The sequence below is a fragment of the Solanum lycopersicum genome, chromosome 4 (assembly GCF_036512215.1).
Source record: "Solanum lycopersicum chromosome 4, SLM_r2.1".
NCBI classification, from domain to species: domain Eukaryota; kingdom Viridiplantae; phylum Streptophyta; class Magnoliopsida; order Solanales; family Solanaceae; genus Solanum; species Solanum lycopersicum.
This window is the reverse complement of record NC_090803.1, coordinates 51,868,752-51,881,359: the sequence shown is the minus strand read 5'-3', so window position 1 is coordinate 51,881,359 and position 12,608 is coordinate 51,868,752. Positions and strand designations below refer to the sequence as shown.

General features: G+C 33.5%; 2 protein-coding genes across 2 annotated transcripts; one reads left to right on the top strand and one right to left on the bottom strand.

Annotated features, from left to right (window-relative positions):
• Positions 1 to 815: 815 nt before the first annotated feature.
• Positions 816 to 3,312, bottom strand: LOC101260424 (glucan endo-1,3-beta-glucosidase 8-like). Its single transcript, XM_004237426.5, has 3 exons — positions 2,870 to 3,312; positions 1,554 to 2,344; positions 816 to 1,189 (listed from the first exon to the last, which is right to left on the bottom strand). The coding sequence occupies exons 1-3, from the start codon at positions 3,199 to 3,201 to the stop codon at positions 882 to 884; spliced, it is 1,431 nt and encodes a 476-aa protein (XP_004237474.1). The 5' UTR covers positions 3,202 to 3,312; the 3' UTR covers positions 816 to 881.
• A 1,053-nt stretch (positions 3,313 to 4,365) lies between these two features.
• On the top strand, positions 4,366 to 12,199 carry LOC101260718 (S-adenosylmethionine carrier 1, chloroplastic/mitochondrial). The gene is made up of 13 exons (XM_010321490.4): positions 4,366 to 4,499; positions 4,571 to 4,641; positions 6,107 to 6,214; positions 7,320 to 7,402; positions 7,788 to 7,864; positions 8,079 to 8,169; positions 9,040 to 9,093; positions 9,235 to 9,330; positions 9,460 to 9,549; positions 9,977 to 10,028; positions 10,907 to 10,968; positions 11,124 to 11,204; positions 11,816 to 12,199. The coding sequence occupies exons 2-13, from the start codon at positions 4,578 to 4,580 to the stop codon at positions 11,936 to 11,938; spliced, it is 981 nt and encodes a 326-aa protein (XP_010319792.2). The 5' UTR covers positions 4,366 to 4,499; positions 4,571 to 4,577; the 3' UTR covers positions 11,939 to 12,199.
• Positions 12,200 to 12,608: the final 409 nt, after the last annotated feature.

The window sequence follows — 12,608 nt, the reverse complement described above, 5'->3', positions numbered from 1 at the left end:
GAAATTCGAAAGCCTAGAAATTTGATATGTCAAATCAATTTTTTTCTGCCAATACAATATTTCTCCTATCAATATCTTCGAAATCATCATGATATACTTTTTTTCTTTTCTTTTGTCAAATAAAAGACGAGGAGTTCATTGTTGTTTGTGATATCTGTGTATTCTTCTTTATTATCATAAGAAAATAACAAATGAAGAAAAGAGCAAGAGTTCATCATTGTTTGTTAGAAATACTCAAAAAATTTTATTTTATAGTCTAAATAAAATAAGCAGTTATGAAAAATGAAAAGTTTTTAGTCTTTTCATTTTCTATTTACTTAAATATATATTAATGTGAGGGAGGTTTTTAAAGAACATAATTAATTGGGTATTTCATTTAAATGCTTTCAGTTTTTTAAATACAAATAAAAAATAGAAAATAAATTTAAAACTTCAAAATAATGGAGATAAAATAAAATGAAAATACTGGCCATAAAGAGGTGCCACGTAGGATTGTTTAGATTCAGCTTTATATATATAAAGAGATTTAATACATTGGTCCCAAAATTAGTCAACCATTATATTAATCTACTTCCTATTATTAATGTTCCAATATATTATCCACTTCCTTAAAAAGAAAATGTAATTATTCCCTACACAATCCAATATCATTGAATCATCATAGAGAAAATCTTAAACTAGAAAAAAGAAATTGAATTTTTTTTAAGTTTATGTACATTTATTCCTTCCCATACAACAAAACTTGAGTGTCTTATGGTTATATAAATATACATACAAAATGAGACACCTAAATTTTTTAACGAAGTAAGTAAATATATGTTAATTAATTATATATTTGAAACCAAAGAAATTTCTAATACATGACATTGTTATTATTTTATTTAGAGAAGTGTCAAAAAGAGGAAGAAACCAACAAGAATGTTAAGGATTGCATCAACACCAATTCTTACTCCAACACTCTCCAAACCAATAGGGAATAAGCAACTATCAACAGAAGCATTTTTCTCCACAATTTTTGCCAATCCATCAAAAACACAAGATTCAACATCTTGGCCATTCATTTGGAAATACATGTTGAATGCATATGATACATTCCCATCTCCATCTAACTTGTTGCATGATCCTCCATAATCCACTGCTGTACAATCTGACCTTGAACAAGCATATTGTACACTTGATGGTAGTTTACCTACGTAACAACAACGTCTCAGTATTCATGTATATGTCGAAATGACAAAATTACTAATTATTAAGGTCGTGATGGAGTGACCGATAACACTACAAAACAACTGTGAATTACATGGAGATTTTCTTAGGGAGTAGTATGAAAAATCCGCATAAAACTTATTTTCATGCTAATTTTCATACTAATCCCAAAAAAATATCCTCATATTCAGAGATCTGATAGTGTAAGTAGTCCTTCATCATTATTCAGAGATATCAAGTTCCAAGATCTTGAGTTCTGACCCTAGGAATGAAATTATTGTTGACGGACTTTTTCTGGTACAACGAACATTAAATAAGAAACAAAAAAGTGAAGTTGAAAATTTTACCAATATCTTCAGCATATTTGTTCAAAACACACCATTTGTTCTCCAAATACTTAACATTTTTTGCCCCAATAGGCATTGTTTCATGTCCTTGTCCTGTAATATCCATTGGGAATTTAGGTTTTCCATCATATCTAAAAATACCCCAATGACGTTCAAAACTTCCTGGTAAAATACTTTTTTGATTTTCATCTGTTAAACTAAATAAATAATATTCAATAAATCCAGGGTATAATGGTGTTCCTTTTTTAGTAGCCATTTTCTTAAAAAATCCACTATAAAATCTTTTGGCTAATGTAACATTTCCATATAAATCTCCATCTGTTGGCCAACCAATTTCACCAACTATTATTTTCACACCTGAACAACTTGCTTTTTTCAGCGATACAACTAATGTGTCCAAATTTGCATCGAACATATTAGTGTACGATATCCCATTGTCACGTACTGCCTTTGTTTGACCATCGAAAAACGCAAATTCTAGAGGGAAGTGTTTGTTTTCGTGGAGACTTAAGAAAGGGTAAATATTTACAAGGAAAGGGGCGTTGTTGTCTTTAAAGAAACGACAAATTTTTTGCATTAGGTCCCTTATGTCCGATCGGAAATCGCCCTGTGATGGACCCGAATTACCCGACTCGTAAACGTCGGCGTTTTGTGGGATTGTAGCTTTGATTTTGTCACCAAGGCCAGCTGAATTTAGGGCTTTTTGTACATTTTGTAAAGCTGGAAATGTTGTCTTCAAAAATGAACCATTGTATGCTTTCAAAAATGGTTCATTTCCAACTGCCACAAACCTTCAAGAGAAGAAAAAAAAAAAGAAATAATCATAATTTGCGACATAGCAATAATACATAAATACACCGTTTAACTTATCCAAAATAGTTGTGAAGCTTTAGAAAATCTGATTTCAGTTGACATATATGTTTTCCAACTTTGAGTGTGGATGAACAGATACTTAAATCTCATACTAAATTGAACCAGCAAAGGCACACACATCATACGTGACATAATACACGTAGGACACCACATAGAACACAAAACTGTCATGCATGTAGGATATCTATCACGTAGGCAGCATGTGACTATTTGTTCAATTTTATAAGTGTCTTCTTGTGCACACCCAAAGTTAGAGGATATAATTGTGTGTTAAAGAGTACGTTTATATATTATGTCAGATATTGATACATAAATATACCATTTAACTTGGTTTCAGCTGACATTTATGTATAAAAATAGACATTTAAACCGATATAAAATTAAACCATTAGACACATACGTTCAGCGTATAAAGAGATAGGAAAATGCATGGTGGTGCTTACTTGATATCAACACCTCCATTATACAAATGTGCACTAACATTATTTTTGACCCATTCCTTAGCAAAATCATAATCATTAGCAAATTTTTCCAATTGATTATTTGGTAATCCAAGCATGACTTCAATTCCTGTACCAGCAAAATACTTAACAGTCCAATGATCAGAATCAAACAATTTAACTTTATCAATCTTGTTATCTTTAAGCATTTGAACAATTGTTGAAGGGGGCAATGTTTGTGCAGCTTGTGTACCCCAATTAACACCTAGACCATAAGCAAAACTAGTCGATAGCGCTAAGCAACATGCCCATATCAATAACTTAATATGAGCCATTGCTAGTGCTAATCCACTAGCTTCTATATACGTTACGTTGGATTATATTCAGTACGATATGTGATAATAGGAAAATGGTGATTTTTTGGGGGAGAAATGTGAATGAATGAAGTTGAGACAATTTTATTTCAAAATATGAATGTATGAGAGAGGAAAACGGACAAACACTAATTATTTCTTTTCTTTTTCTTTGGTTTTCCTACAACTTTTCAAATTATGGAAGGGAGGAGTTTATGCTTTTGTTTGTTACACTAATTTATCAACCGTTTTTTTTATGTTTGCGAGATATATATATATAAATATTTTATTTTTAGGTTAACGTGATTATATATATAATGATAAGTAATTATTTATGTAATTTTTAAAAAATTGTAATATATAAAGTAATAGTTTATTATAACTAGTTAAGGTGAAAATGATAAATTAAACTCTACCTTTCAACTTTGAATAATAGACATTCTTCTCCCCTTATTCAAATTAACTTTATGAATGTCTATTTTATTCTTTGATCGTTAATCTTTATCAATTTGTTTACTTATTTAAAATCCTAATATCCTTTTTTAAAAAAATAAATAAAAATGTATGTAACACCTGTCCATTTAGGCTGCTCATAGTCTGGACAGCCTAAAGACTTATATATTTGGAGGAGGTGATAATCAATATCTCATAATAAATTTTTTACTCGATCTCGAGTCTTGTTCTAATTTATAATAATTAATTTCGAATAAAATATCAAAAGAAGTATATATATGCTACTAAATAATCTTTTATTGCCAAATATGTAGTTTTTCTTTTTCATGTTAAAATGACTTCTTGGTCTTTAAAAGAACTTGTCAGAGGAATGGAGGCATCGAAGAATTCTTATTTTTTTTTTAAAAAAAAATATACTAGTCATTCACCTTATTTCCTTAAAATTTCTATGGGAAAAGTCTATCCCTTTGAGCAATATGTATTATTTTGATGAATTAAGGTAAAAGAAAATGACTTTACATTCTAATTATTTTTTAAATGACCCACCGTTCTCCTTTACATTCCAAATATTTTTAATTATTCCCATAAATATATTAACGAACATAATTAAAATTATGGTTAAATTTTCTATTATATCATTTATGTTTTTTAGTGAAAAAAACAACACATGCATTTTTTTTAGTACCCACCCGTTTAAACAGTTGTACTTTGGTGAGCTGTGACATGTACAATATATAAAAGATAGCAGAAGCAGAAGCAGAAGCAGAAACAGAAGCAGAAGGTAACAAAAAGGCTCAAATATTCCAACTTCAACTTCCCAAGAAGTGGTAATTTTTCTTTGAAATTGTCATTTTTAGTTGTAAATGATATCATAAAATTTCTGTTGTATTGGGTGAAGGTTCAAAATGGGGCCTTTTGCATTAGCTTTGGATACAAAGAATTCTTTTGCAACCTCCTCTTCTGCTACAGGTATCTTCACTTTCCATATCTTTTTACTTTTTCTAATTTTTCTTTGGGTTGTTGTATATGGAAGTAATAATTTCAGTGTACTATTGTTTGTAGTTTGGACTAAGATTTTTGGGCATAATTTGTCACATTTTACAGTGTAGAAATGCTAATGTAGGTTTTTTTTTTTGGTGGGTGGGTGGGTGGGAGGGATAACAACAGCTTACCCTGTGGAACTTACTACTACTTTGTGGAGGTGGAGGTAGAGAGGTTGTTTCTGAAAGTCCGTGTGTGGGAGGGATAATGAATTTAAATTAATTGCAGGGTTAATGTATGATATATTTGGTTTAAGTTTTGATTGAAACTAAAGGTAGGTGCAACTATAGTCATATCTGGAAATTGCAAGAGTAACTGATATTAGTGATTCTGCTTGTGCGTGAATATATGGGAGTCTAGGGTTCCACTGGTTCCCTTTGTGGCTAAGAATGAGTAAACGTCCAGTATAATTCCACAAGTGGGGTGTGGGGAGTGTAGAGTGTACGCAGATCTTACTCTTACCTTCTATGGGTAGGGCGGTTGTTTCTGATAGATCCTCGGCTCATGAAGAGGTGAAAAGGAAGCAGTAACAACAACAAGATAATAAGATAAACGAAATGAAAGAAATAAACCTGTAGTACTAGATATTTAATAATATTAGCAAGCATTTTTTGGGTAGTATGGACAGAAAGGAATCAGAGATGTTTTGATGTTATATCAGATCCTAATCATTTCCTTGTGTGGCTAAGAATGATGAATAAGGTAATTATATTTTTAAGGGATACTTGAACATTGGGATCTCAAGATCCAAATTACGTCACTAAACCAACTCAATTACTGGATTCAGTATTTATTGGAGTCAGTGTTTTTATACTAAGATTACTTGATATTTTAATTTGACAGTGTTGTCGTAATGTTTTTACATTAGGTCCACGTACTTTGAGTTACATATCTGATTGCTAATATGTACGGCTAGTGCTACTTGTTGGTTTGAACAGACAAAACTGAAAAGTGATAGTAGTGAAATATTTCTATTAGTTACATTAAGGAAAACTTTTTCCTTCAGAAAATACAATTAGTCAAGCATAACTGTTTAGTGTAATGATCGGTCTAGCTTAATTGCTCAATAGATTGAATGGTGCTCCTTTTAGAAACACAAAAGTTTCTTTATATCAATTCTGAATACTCACAACTTTAATTGTTTAATGAGATTAACTAACTACTCTTAAGCTGATGTCTTGAATACCAATTTGCACACAGCAAGGATGAAATAGAGAGGTAGCATGATGGTTTCATTTGTCACCATTTCCATTATTAAAATGTTCTCGTCTCTTTGGCAAACTATACTAAGAATAAGCTCAAGGTTTCTCGATGAAGGATTAAAGAATAACCACGCATTACCCATATCTTGTAGTTCCCGGTTCGTTCTTGAGGATGTGGTTTGATTTTGCAGATGCATCTGGCAGAAAAATGGATAACCTTCAGATGGTACCAAAAAAGTTCTTTGCATCAATCAACAACGGAGAAGAGAAACCATTTGATTTTCTACGGATACTATTTGGTATGTCTGCTGAAACAATAGTAATTAAATGATGATATTGGAACATTCTTGTCAAGTTGTCATATTTCCTTAGGTTGTTGCTCTCTTTATTTTTCTTTTATTTAACGGATGCTCCCAGCTTGCCCACAGCCAACCTCCACCTCTAACAAAACACGTCCTGAAAGACAGATAAGAAGATCAGTTCTTTCTCTTTACACTCTACAGTTGACAGATAGGAACTCTCTTACGTCAATCTGGTTTCCCAACTTCCCCTTTCATTTTTTATTCTGATTCATTTACAAAAGTACTTCAACATTTGTAGGTAGGAATTGAACAGCCACACCACACAGAAATTTCAAAAAGTCATTTTGACTACTTTTTGTTACAGAGGTGGTATACCGGGGATTCTTCCATCGTTAATAAGATTATTTATTATATCTTAGAAAAAGTTATTGAGTCACTAGTAAAAAATGTTCTCGAGTGTCATAGAGCAATGTAGCCCAGACGGTCAGGGGCTTAAATTTTATTTACCAATTTCTTAGCTGAGATTCCAAGTGATAAACCTGTCAAATGGTAGAATGGTTTTCTCTGGAGCAACTTCGTGCGTAAAAGCTTATGATGGCATCATAATTTCTTTTTGACAGGGTTGTTTAGTAATAAAGGCTCAGTACTAAGCTAATAGTGGGACAGAGTACATCATACAAAACTGGATGGGCATATGATGGCATCATGCTCCCAGGACTTAGTTCAGGTGGCAAAGGTTGAGGGAGTTGACTTAGATCACAGGTTCAAGCCCTTGCCATGCAAACTGAGTATGGTATTTTAGTGGAGAAGGGTAGAGGGGCGGGCCTATTATCCTCTAGTTTGAAGTGTGTGGTTGCTCCTAAGGATTAGATTTTCTTGGTCATAGAAAAGAATAGAAGAAGGTATATGATGCATCATCTTTGTCTAAAAAAAGAAGGTATATGATGCATCATAATTATTTTATGCTAGTTGGGCTACAGAAATTAATAACATAGAGTTCCTCTACTGCTAAAAAGAAAATATTTCAGTAATCAAAACTATCATAGGGCAAGAATCTTTTGTTTTGAGGTTTGGCTTTTCTAATTGTGGTTAATTTGTGCAGAGGGTGTGATAGCAGGAGGGACCGCCGGTGTTGTTGTTGAAACAGCTTTATATCCCATTGATACAATAAAGACACGGCTGCAGGCAAGTTAATTGTTTATTACCGAAGTCTTTATCAATTATATGAGTGATATGACAATGCTTGAGTTGGTTTCTTTAGTAGCTTCACAACAGGCTTTTTATGGATTCTCGAGGCTATTAGCTCCTTATGTTGACAGGCTGGAACAAAGAGATAAGGAAATGGTAGATAGATAATTTAGATGGAGTAGAACTGTATTCATAACGACATTTTATTGCCTAGACCAGTTGACATTCCATTTGCATACCGCTGAGTAGCTACATTCAGGTCCACTGCCATTAAAATAGTTGAATGCAGAGCGCCAGGCCTCTTTCATTTTAATTAGATTATTTTCAGTCTCTTGTTTCCCCCTGAGTATTCGAATCATCAGTTCATTGCTTCCTGGTGCAGGTAGCTCGTGGTGGAGGACAAATAGCCTTGAAGGGGTTGTATTCTGGGCTTCTTGGAAATCTTGCTGGAGTCCTACCGTAAGTTATAGTAACAAAGTACTATTTAATAGCTTAGAACTATGAATATCAGTCTCCATGATACCTGCACTTTTGTCAACCGATGCAATTGAAATTCTCTTTTGCAACCATAACTTGCTTTCATTTACTGAGGTGAACAGTCGTATTTTCTTGTAAGGTTTCTTACCTAAGGGTATTTAATAGCAGTTTCTATTGATCCTGTTCTCTCGTGCAGGGCTTCTGCTATTTTTGTTGGTGTATATGAACCGGCAAAGCAGAAGCTGTTGAAGATGTTTCCTGAAAATCTTAGTGCTGTGGCCCATCTTGTGAGAATTTCTCCTCCCATTGTCATGACTGCATTTTTGATCTTGTTTTTTAGTTTTTTTAAATCAAGCTGGTCTTGTTTTCTAGCTTGTGATGTGACATACGACATACACCAATTCATTAATAGAACTTATGTGAATAAAAATCATATTTAGAACTTTCTAGTGGGTGTTTGATGGAATATACTGTTTTCATAGTCATTATTCCCCACGAAAAAAGAAAAAGGTACCACATGAAGCAGAATTTGAGGACTAAAAGGAATACAACTGTCAGTGTACTAGACGATATGATACATCATGAAACTCAGGTAATTAGCTAGTGGAAACGTATCTGCAATGAAATAAGCCAAGAAACATGACATAAATCTTGCAGTATGTCAAGCACACACTAAGAGGGTGTTTGGATTGGCTTAAAAGTTGGTCAAACCTACTTTTAAGTCAGTTTTTGACTTCTGGAAGTGTTTGGCTAATATGAAAATAATTTAAAATAAGTAAAAAATGACTTACAATAAGTTGAGAAGTGTTTGGTAAGGTAAAAAATGACATAAAATAACTTTAAAATGACTTAAAATAAGTCAAAAACCAAAAGTAGGTCTCCCCCTACTTTTTATTTTTTTGACTTAAAAGTCATTTCAGTTTGACTTTTTATTTTTGACTTTAAAGTTACTTTTTTTAAGCCAATCCAAACGGGCTAAACACTGGTTACTGATAACATGAATTCGTATCACCTCATGAATTATAATTTATTGCTGTAAATTATACATGCATTTTACTCTATTCTTCAAGTATGTGACGTCTGAATTCTAAAGCATGCATATTACTCATTCAATTGTGATTTATGTTTCATAATAAGAACTGCCAAATTTAATGCAGACTGCTGGTGCTTTAGGAGGCATTGCAGCTTCCTTTGTCCGTGTTCCAACTGAGGTGAATGATTTTTTTTTTTTTTTTGAGATTTTCAGTTTCCTGAATATCATGATTCTCCTTTTGTTATCATTCTTGATTTTGCCTGTTTAGGATATTCCCTTTGTTAATCTATTGATTGCACTTGGTTTCTTGACACTACAGGTCATTAAGCAGCGAATGCAAACTAGGCAATTTGCTTCGGCTCCTGATGCTGTTCGCTTAATAGTCTCAAAAGAAGGTTTTAAAGGTCTTTATGCGGTATGCTAGTTCTTTAATGTCACATATCTAGTTCATTACTGTTTTCAGGTATTCCTGGTTAGCCGGGTGCAACTTTCACACGATAGATATAACATTGGTTTATTTTATTGTAATATGGGGATTTTGTAGGGATATGGGTCATTTCTACTTCGAGATTTACCATTTGATGCCATCCAGTTCTGTATCTATGAGCAGCTGCGGATAGGTTATAAGCTGGCTGTAAGTATTCTTCTTTCCAAGATGTTGAGACCAACTTCTCAGAGTATTATATGAAAGTTACCCATTTCTCTGTTGAATAATTATGTGTGATAGAGCTTCATTCGCATGTAGTCTAAATTTTGATGTACAGCTAAAGAAAATAAGAAAAGGTATTGCATAAACTGGTATATTAATACTTGAGCAGAAATTCTCTGAGCTGGTTTCTTCTTGTCTTTCCTCCTTGCGTGCTTGACTTCTCACTTCAGTAGCATCAAAAGTTCACGGAATAGTGTTTAAACTAACAAAATGAGGAGCTTTAAATTTGCTTTTCCATGTCCATCATGGATGGGGATGATCAGATGCTTTACTGTTTGATTGAAAAAGGTATGGCACTAGTCTCTTAAATGGTTAGTTTGATATCAGAGCTGCCTTATGTACCTCTTACCAGGCAAAAAGGGAATTGAATGATCCAGAGAATGCAGTTATCGGTGCTTTTGCTGGTAAACCACCTTCATAGCCCTATTACATGTCCATCTTTTGGTAGGCCTTGATAGGGCATGCTATTTTTATTTTAATAATTCAGCTGCTGTCTAGAGGGTGTCACTTGCTCTTTCATCTAAGCTTGAAGTATCAAGAAATCTAGGCTCAAGTAGAGATAAGTTGTACATTGCACAATTAACAGGGTGTTTTAACTTTTTATTTGAATCAAACTAATTTCCCATTAATGACTTAAACGACATAATGACCTCTACATTTTGACTTCCTCCTTTGGATTAATAAATTGGAGTGGGAAATGATAAAGCATGGCTAACTTCAAGAACAAAACAAGCATTTGACATCTATTCTTGTTTGAATTTCTGTAGATTCAGAACCTATGGATTTTATGAAGTAGAAAGCTGAATTGCAGGGTTCTTTAATCATACTCTTGAAGAGTTGTAGACTGATCCATGAATAAGGAAATCCTTTGGTCTGGAATCTCCTCAAAAGAGCTGTCAGTTAAAATTGCCCTACTAGTGCTGGAACACATCAATGAAATTTATTCATTACTGATTTGTTTTTTTTTTGTTATGGGGGAATTTGGGACACAAATGGTACCTGTTAAAAATCATGCATCAAAGTGTTCTTCAAGTAAAAGAAAAGACTGTTGAATTTCCATTTCAGTGAATGAATATGCAATGTTGAGCGACGATTGACATGATTATATGACTAAAAGTAATTGCTGTGTGGGAAATGCAAATTACTGAATTTCTGTTTGTTTAGCCTGTCTAGATTTATAACTTTTCATGTTGCTGCAGTAAATATATGATTTTCCTGAGTCTGCAAGTATATTATGAACCCCTTCTCTAAAGCTATCAATGGCTACCGTTACTTCTTGCAGGTGCTCTAACTGGAGCTATAACTACTCCTCTTGATGTCATTAAGACGAGATTAATGACTCAGGTACTTGCTTGCTTCACATGGTGCTCAAATTCTCGGGTTCTCCTAGTCTCTTCATCCAATGCATGCATGGCTATTACAAAATGACACTTCCATAAATGGTAAGACTACGTTTTCATTTAATTTAGGTAATGACTTCCAGTCTTGTTCCTCTGCAGGGTTCTGCCAATCAATACAAGGGCATTGTTGATTGTGTGAAGACTATTGTTGCAGAAGAAGGGCCTCCAGCACTTCTAAAGGTAAATGGATCCGACAATTCCTTTTAGACTGCAGTACTAGGACCCAAAACCTGAGTTCTTTTATCCTGGAGATTGCTTCTTTTCTTGGTTTGTCTATTTCTCTTTCATGAAAAATCAAATGGATGATAAATGAGCTTAGCATCCCCACCTCGCCTTTCACCATTTTGGTATCCTGGGATTACGGCGGGTACAAATATTGAAAGAGAGCCATGCCCCGAAACTTACAGTTACACTGAATTCTGGTCCTTTACTTCCTAATCACTAATTGTGCTGCATAATCAGGCCGGATTTTGATGGGACCCTAATATAGTCATAAGCTGATACCACACATTTTCCTCATCTTCCGTGCATATAAGTAAATATCATGTACTTTGTCTATCTTCTCCTGACATAGAGGCATCGTCTTAAATATTGCATCCAATAGAAGCTGCTAAGGACTAACAACAAGAAATATTTCCACGTTTCTCCCATGTCTACGGAGTTTCTTTCTTTTGTTTTTTCTGAGTTGCAATATATATATATGTAGGTGTACCATTTGAATCTTAAACTTATCAGTAAGTCTGATACATGCTTGTTTACCTCTGTTTGTTTGGAATTAAATTTCATTATAGGGCATCGGGCCAAGAGTGCTTTGGATAGGCATTGGAGGATCAATATTCTTTGGTGTTCTTGAGAGAACAAAGCGATACCTTGCACAAAATCGTCCTGATAATGCAACCTCAAAGAAGGATTAGTTTCTATGGTTTTCTTGTCACTAGTTGCATGGTATTGTTAAATTGAATCTAGTTACTGTTCAGTATTACTGCCATTTGCAGAAAGTCGACTATGCTAGAAAATAAGTATCCATAGAGTTATAAAGAGATCAGCTGTCCTAGGAATTAATGTACAAATAACAAAGAGAAGTAGCATCTCTGGTGATAAAGGTCCTGTTGTGGCCAAGGGAATTTTGGATGATGGAAGAGTTTAATTTATTTTTTCAAGTCTTAGTATGTTTATTCTCATGCATATCATTTATTTCTTCCTCTTTTTTCTGCACTTTGCTTTTGAATTATTGGGTTAGAAATGTTGTGGTAGCTCTACAATTTATAATCACCCCTAGATTTTTCCTCCCCCTTTTCACTCCTAAAATCACTTCACAGTATCAACAATTATCTCAATCACTTTATTTGGAATTGCAAATATTTTCTCTTTTCGATTTATCAATTGCAAGTTATTGAAAATGTAGCTTTCTTCATCCATTTTTTTTACACTTCATTAGGTATAGATTTTTTAAAATTCTTTTTAACTTTTTCATCTACAAATTTAGTCGAAGAAGGATGCATCTTCAACTTCAAAAGTGATTGTTGAAAAAACGCCTTAATAAGGGGGGAAAGGTTGAGTTGCATGTATATGTGATTTTATGTG

Bases quoted from the DNA above. Each gene is read 5' to 3' on its own strand.
- LOC101260424 (XM_004237426.5), bottom strand. From the start codon at position 3,201: ATGGCTCATATTAAGTTATTGATATGGGCATGTTGCTTAGCGCTATCG. The intron at 2,345-2,869 runs GTAAGCACCACC...CTTCTCTTGAAG, and splicing joins AATGGAGGTGTTGATATCAA to GTTTGTGGCAGTTGGAAATG. The intron at 1,190-1,553 runs GTAAAATTTTCA...GTTGTTACGTAG, and splicing joins CAAATATGCTGAAGATATTG to GTAAACTACCATCAAGTGTA.
- LOC101260718 (XM_010321490.4), top strand. From the start codon at position 4,578: ATGGGGCCTTTTGCATTAGCTTTGGATACAAAGAATTCTTTTGCAACC. The intron at 8,170-9,039 runs GTGAGAATTTCT...AATTTAATGCAG, and splicing joins TTAGTGCTGTGGCCCATCTT to ACTGCTGGTGCTTTAGGAGG. The intron at 10,969-11,123 runs GTACTTGCTTGC...GTTCCTCTGCAG, and splicing joins AGACGAGATTAATGACTCAG to GGTTCTGCCAATCAATACAA.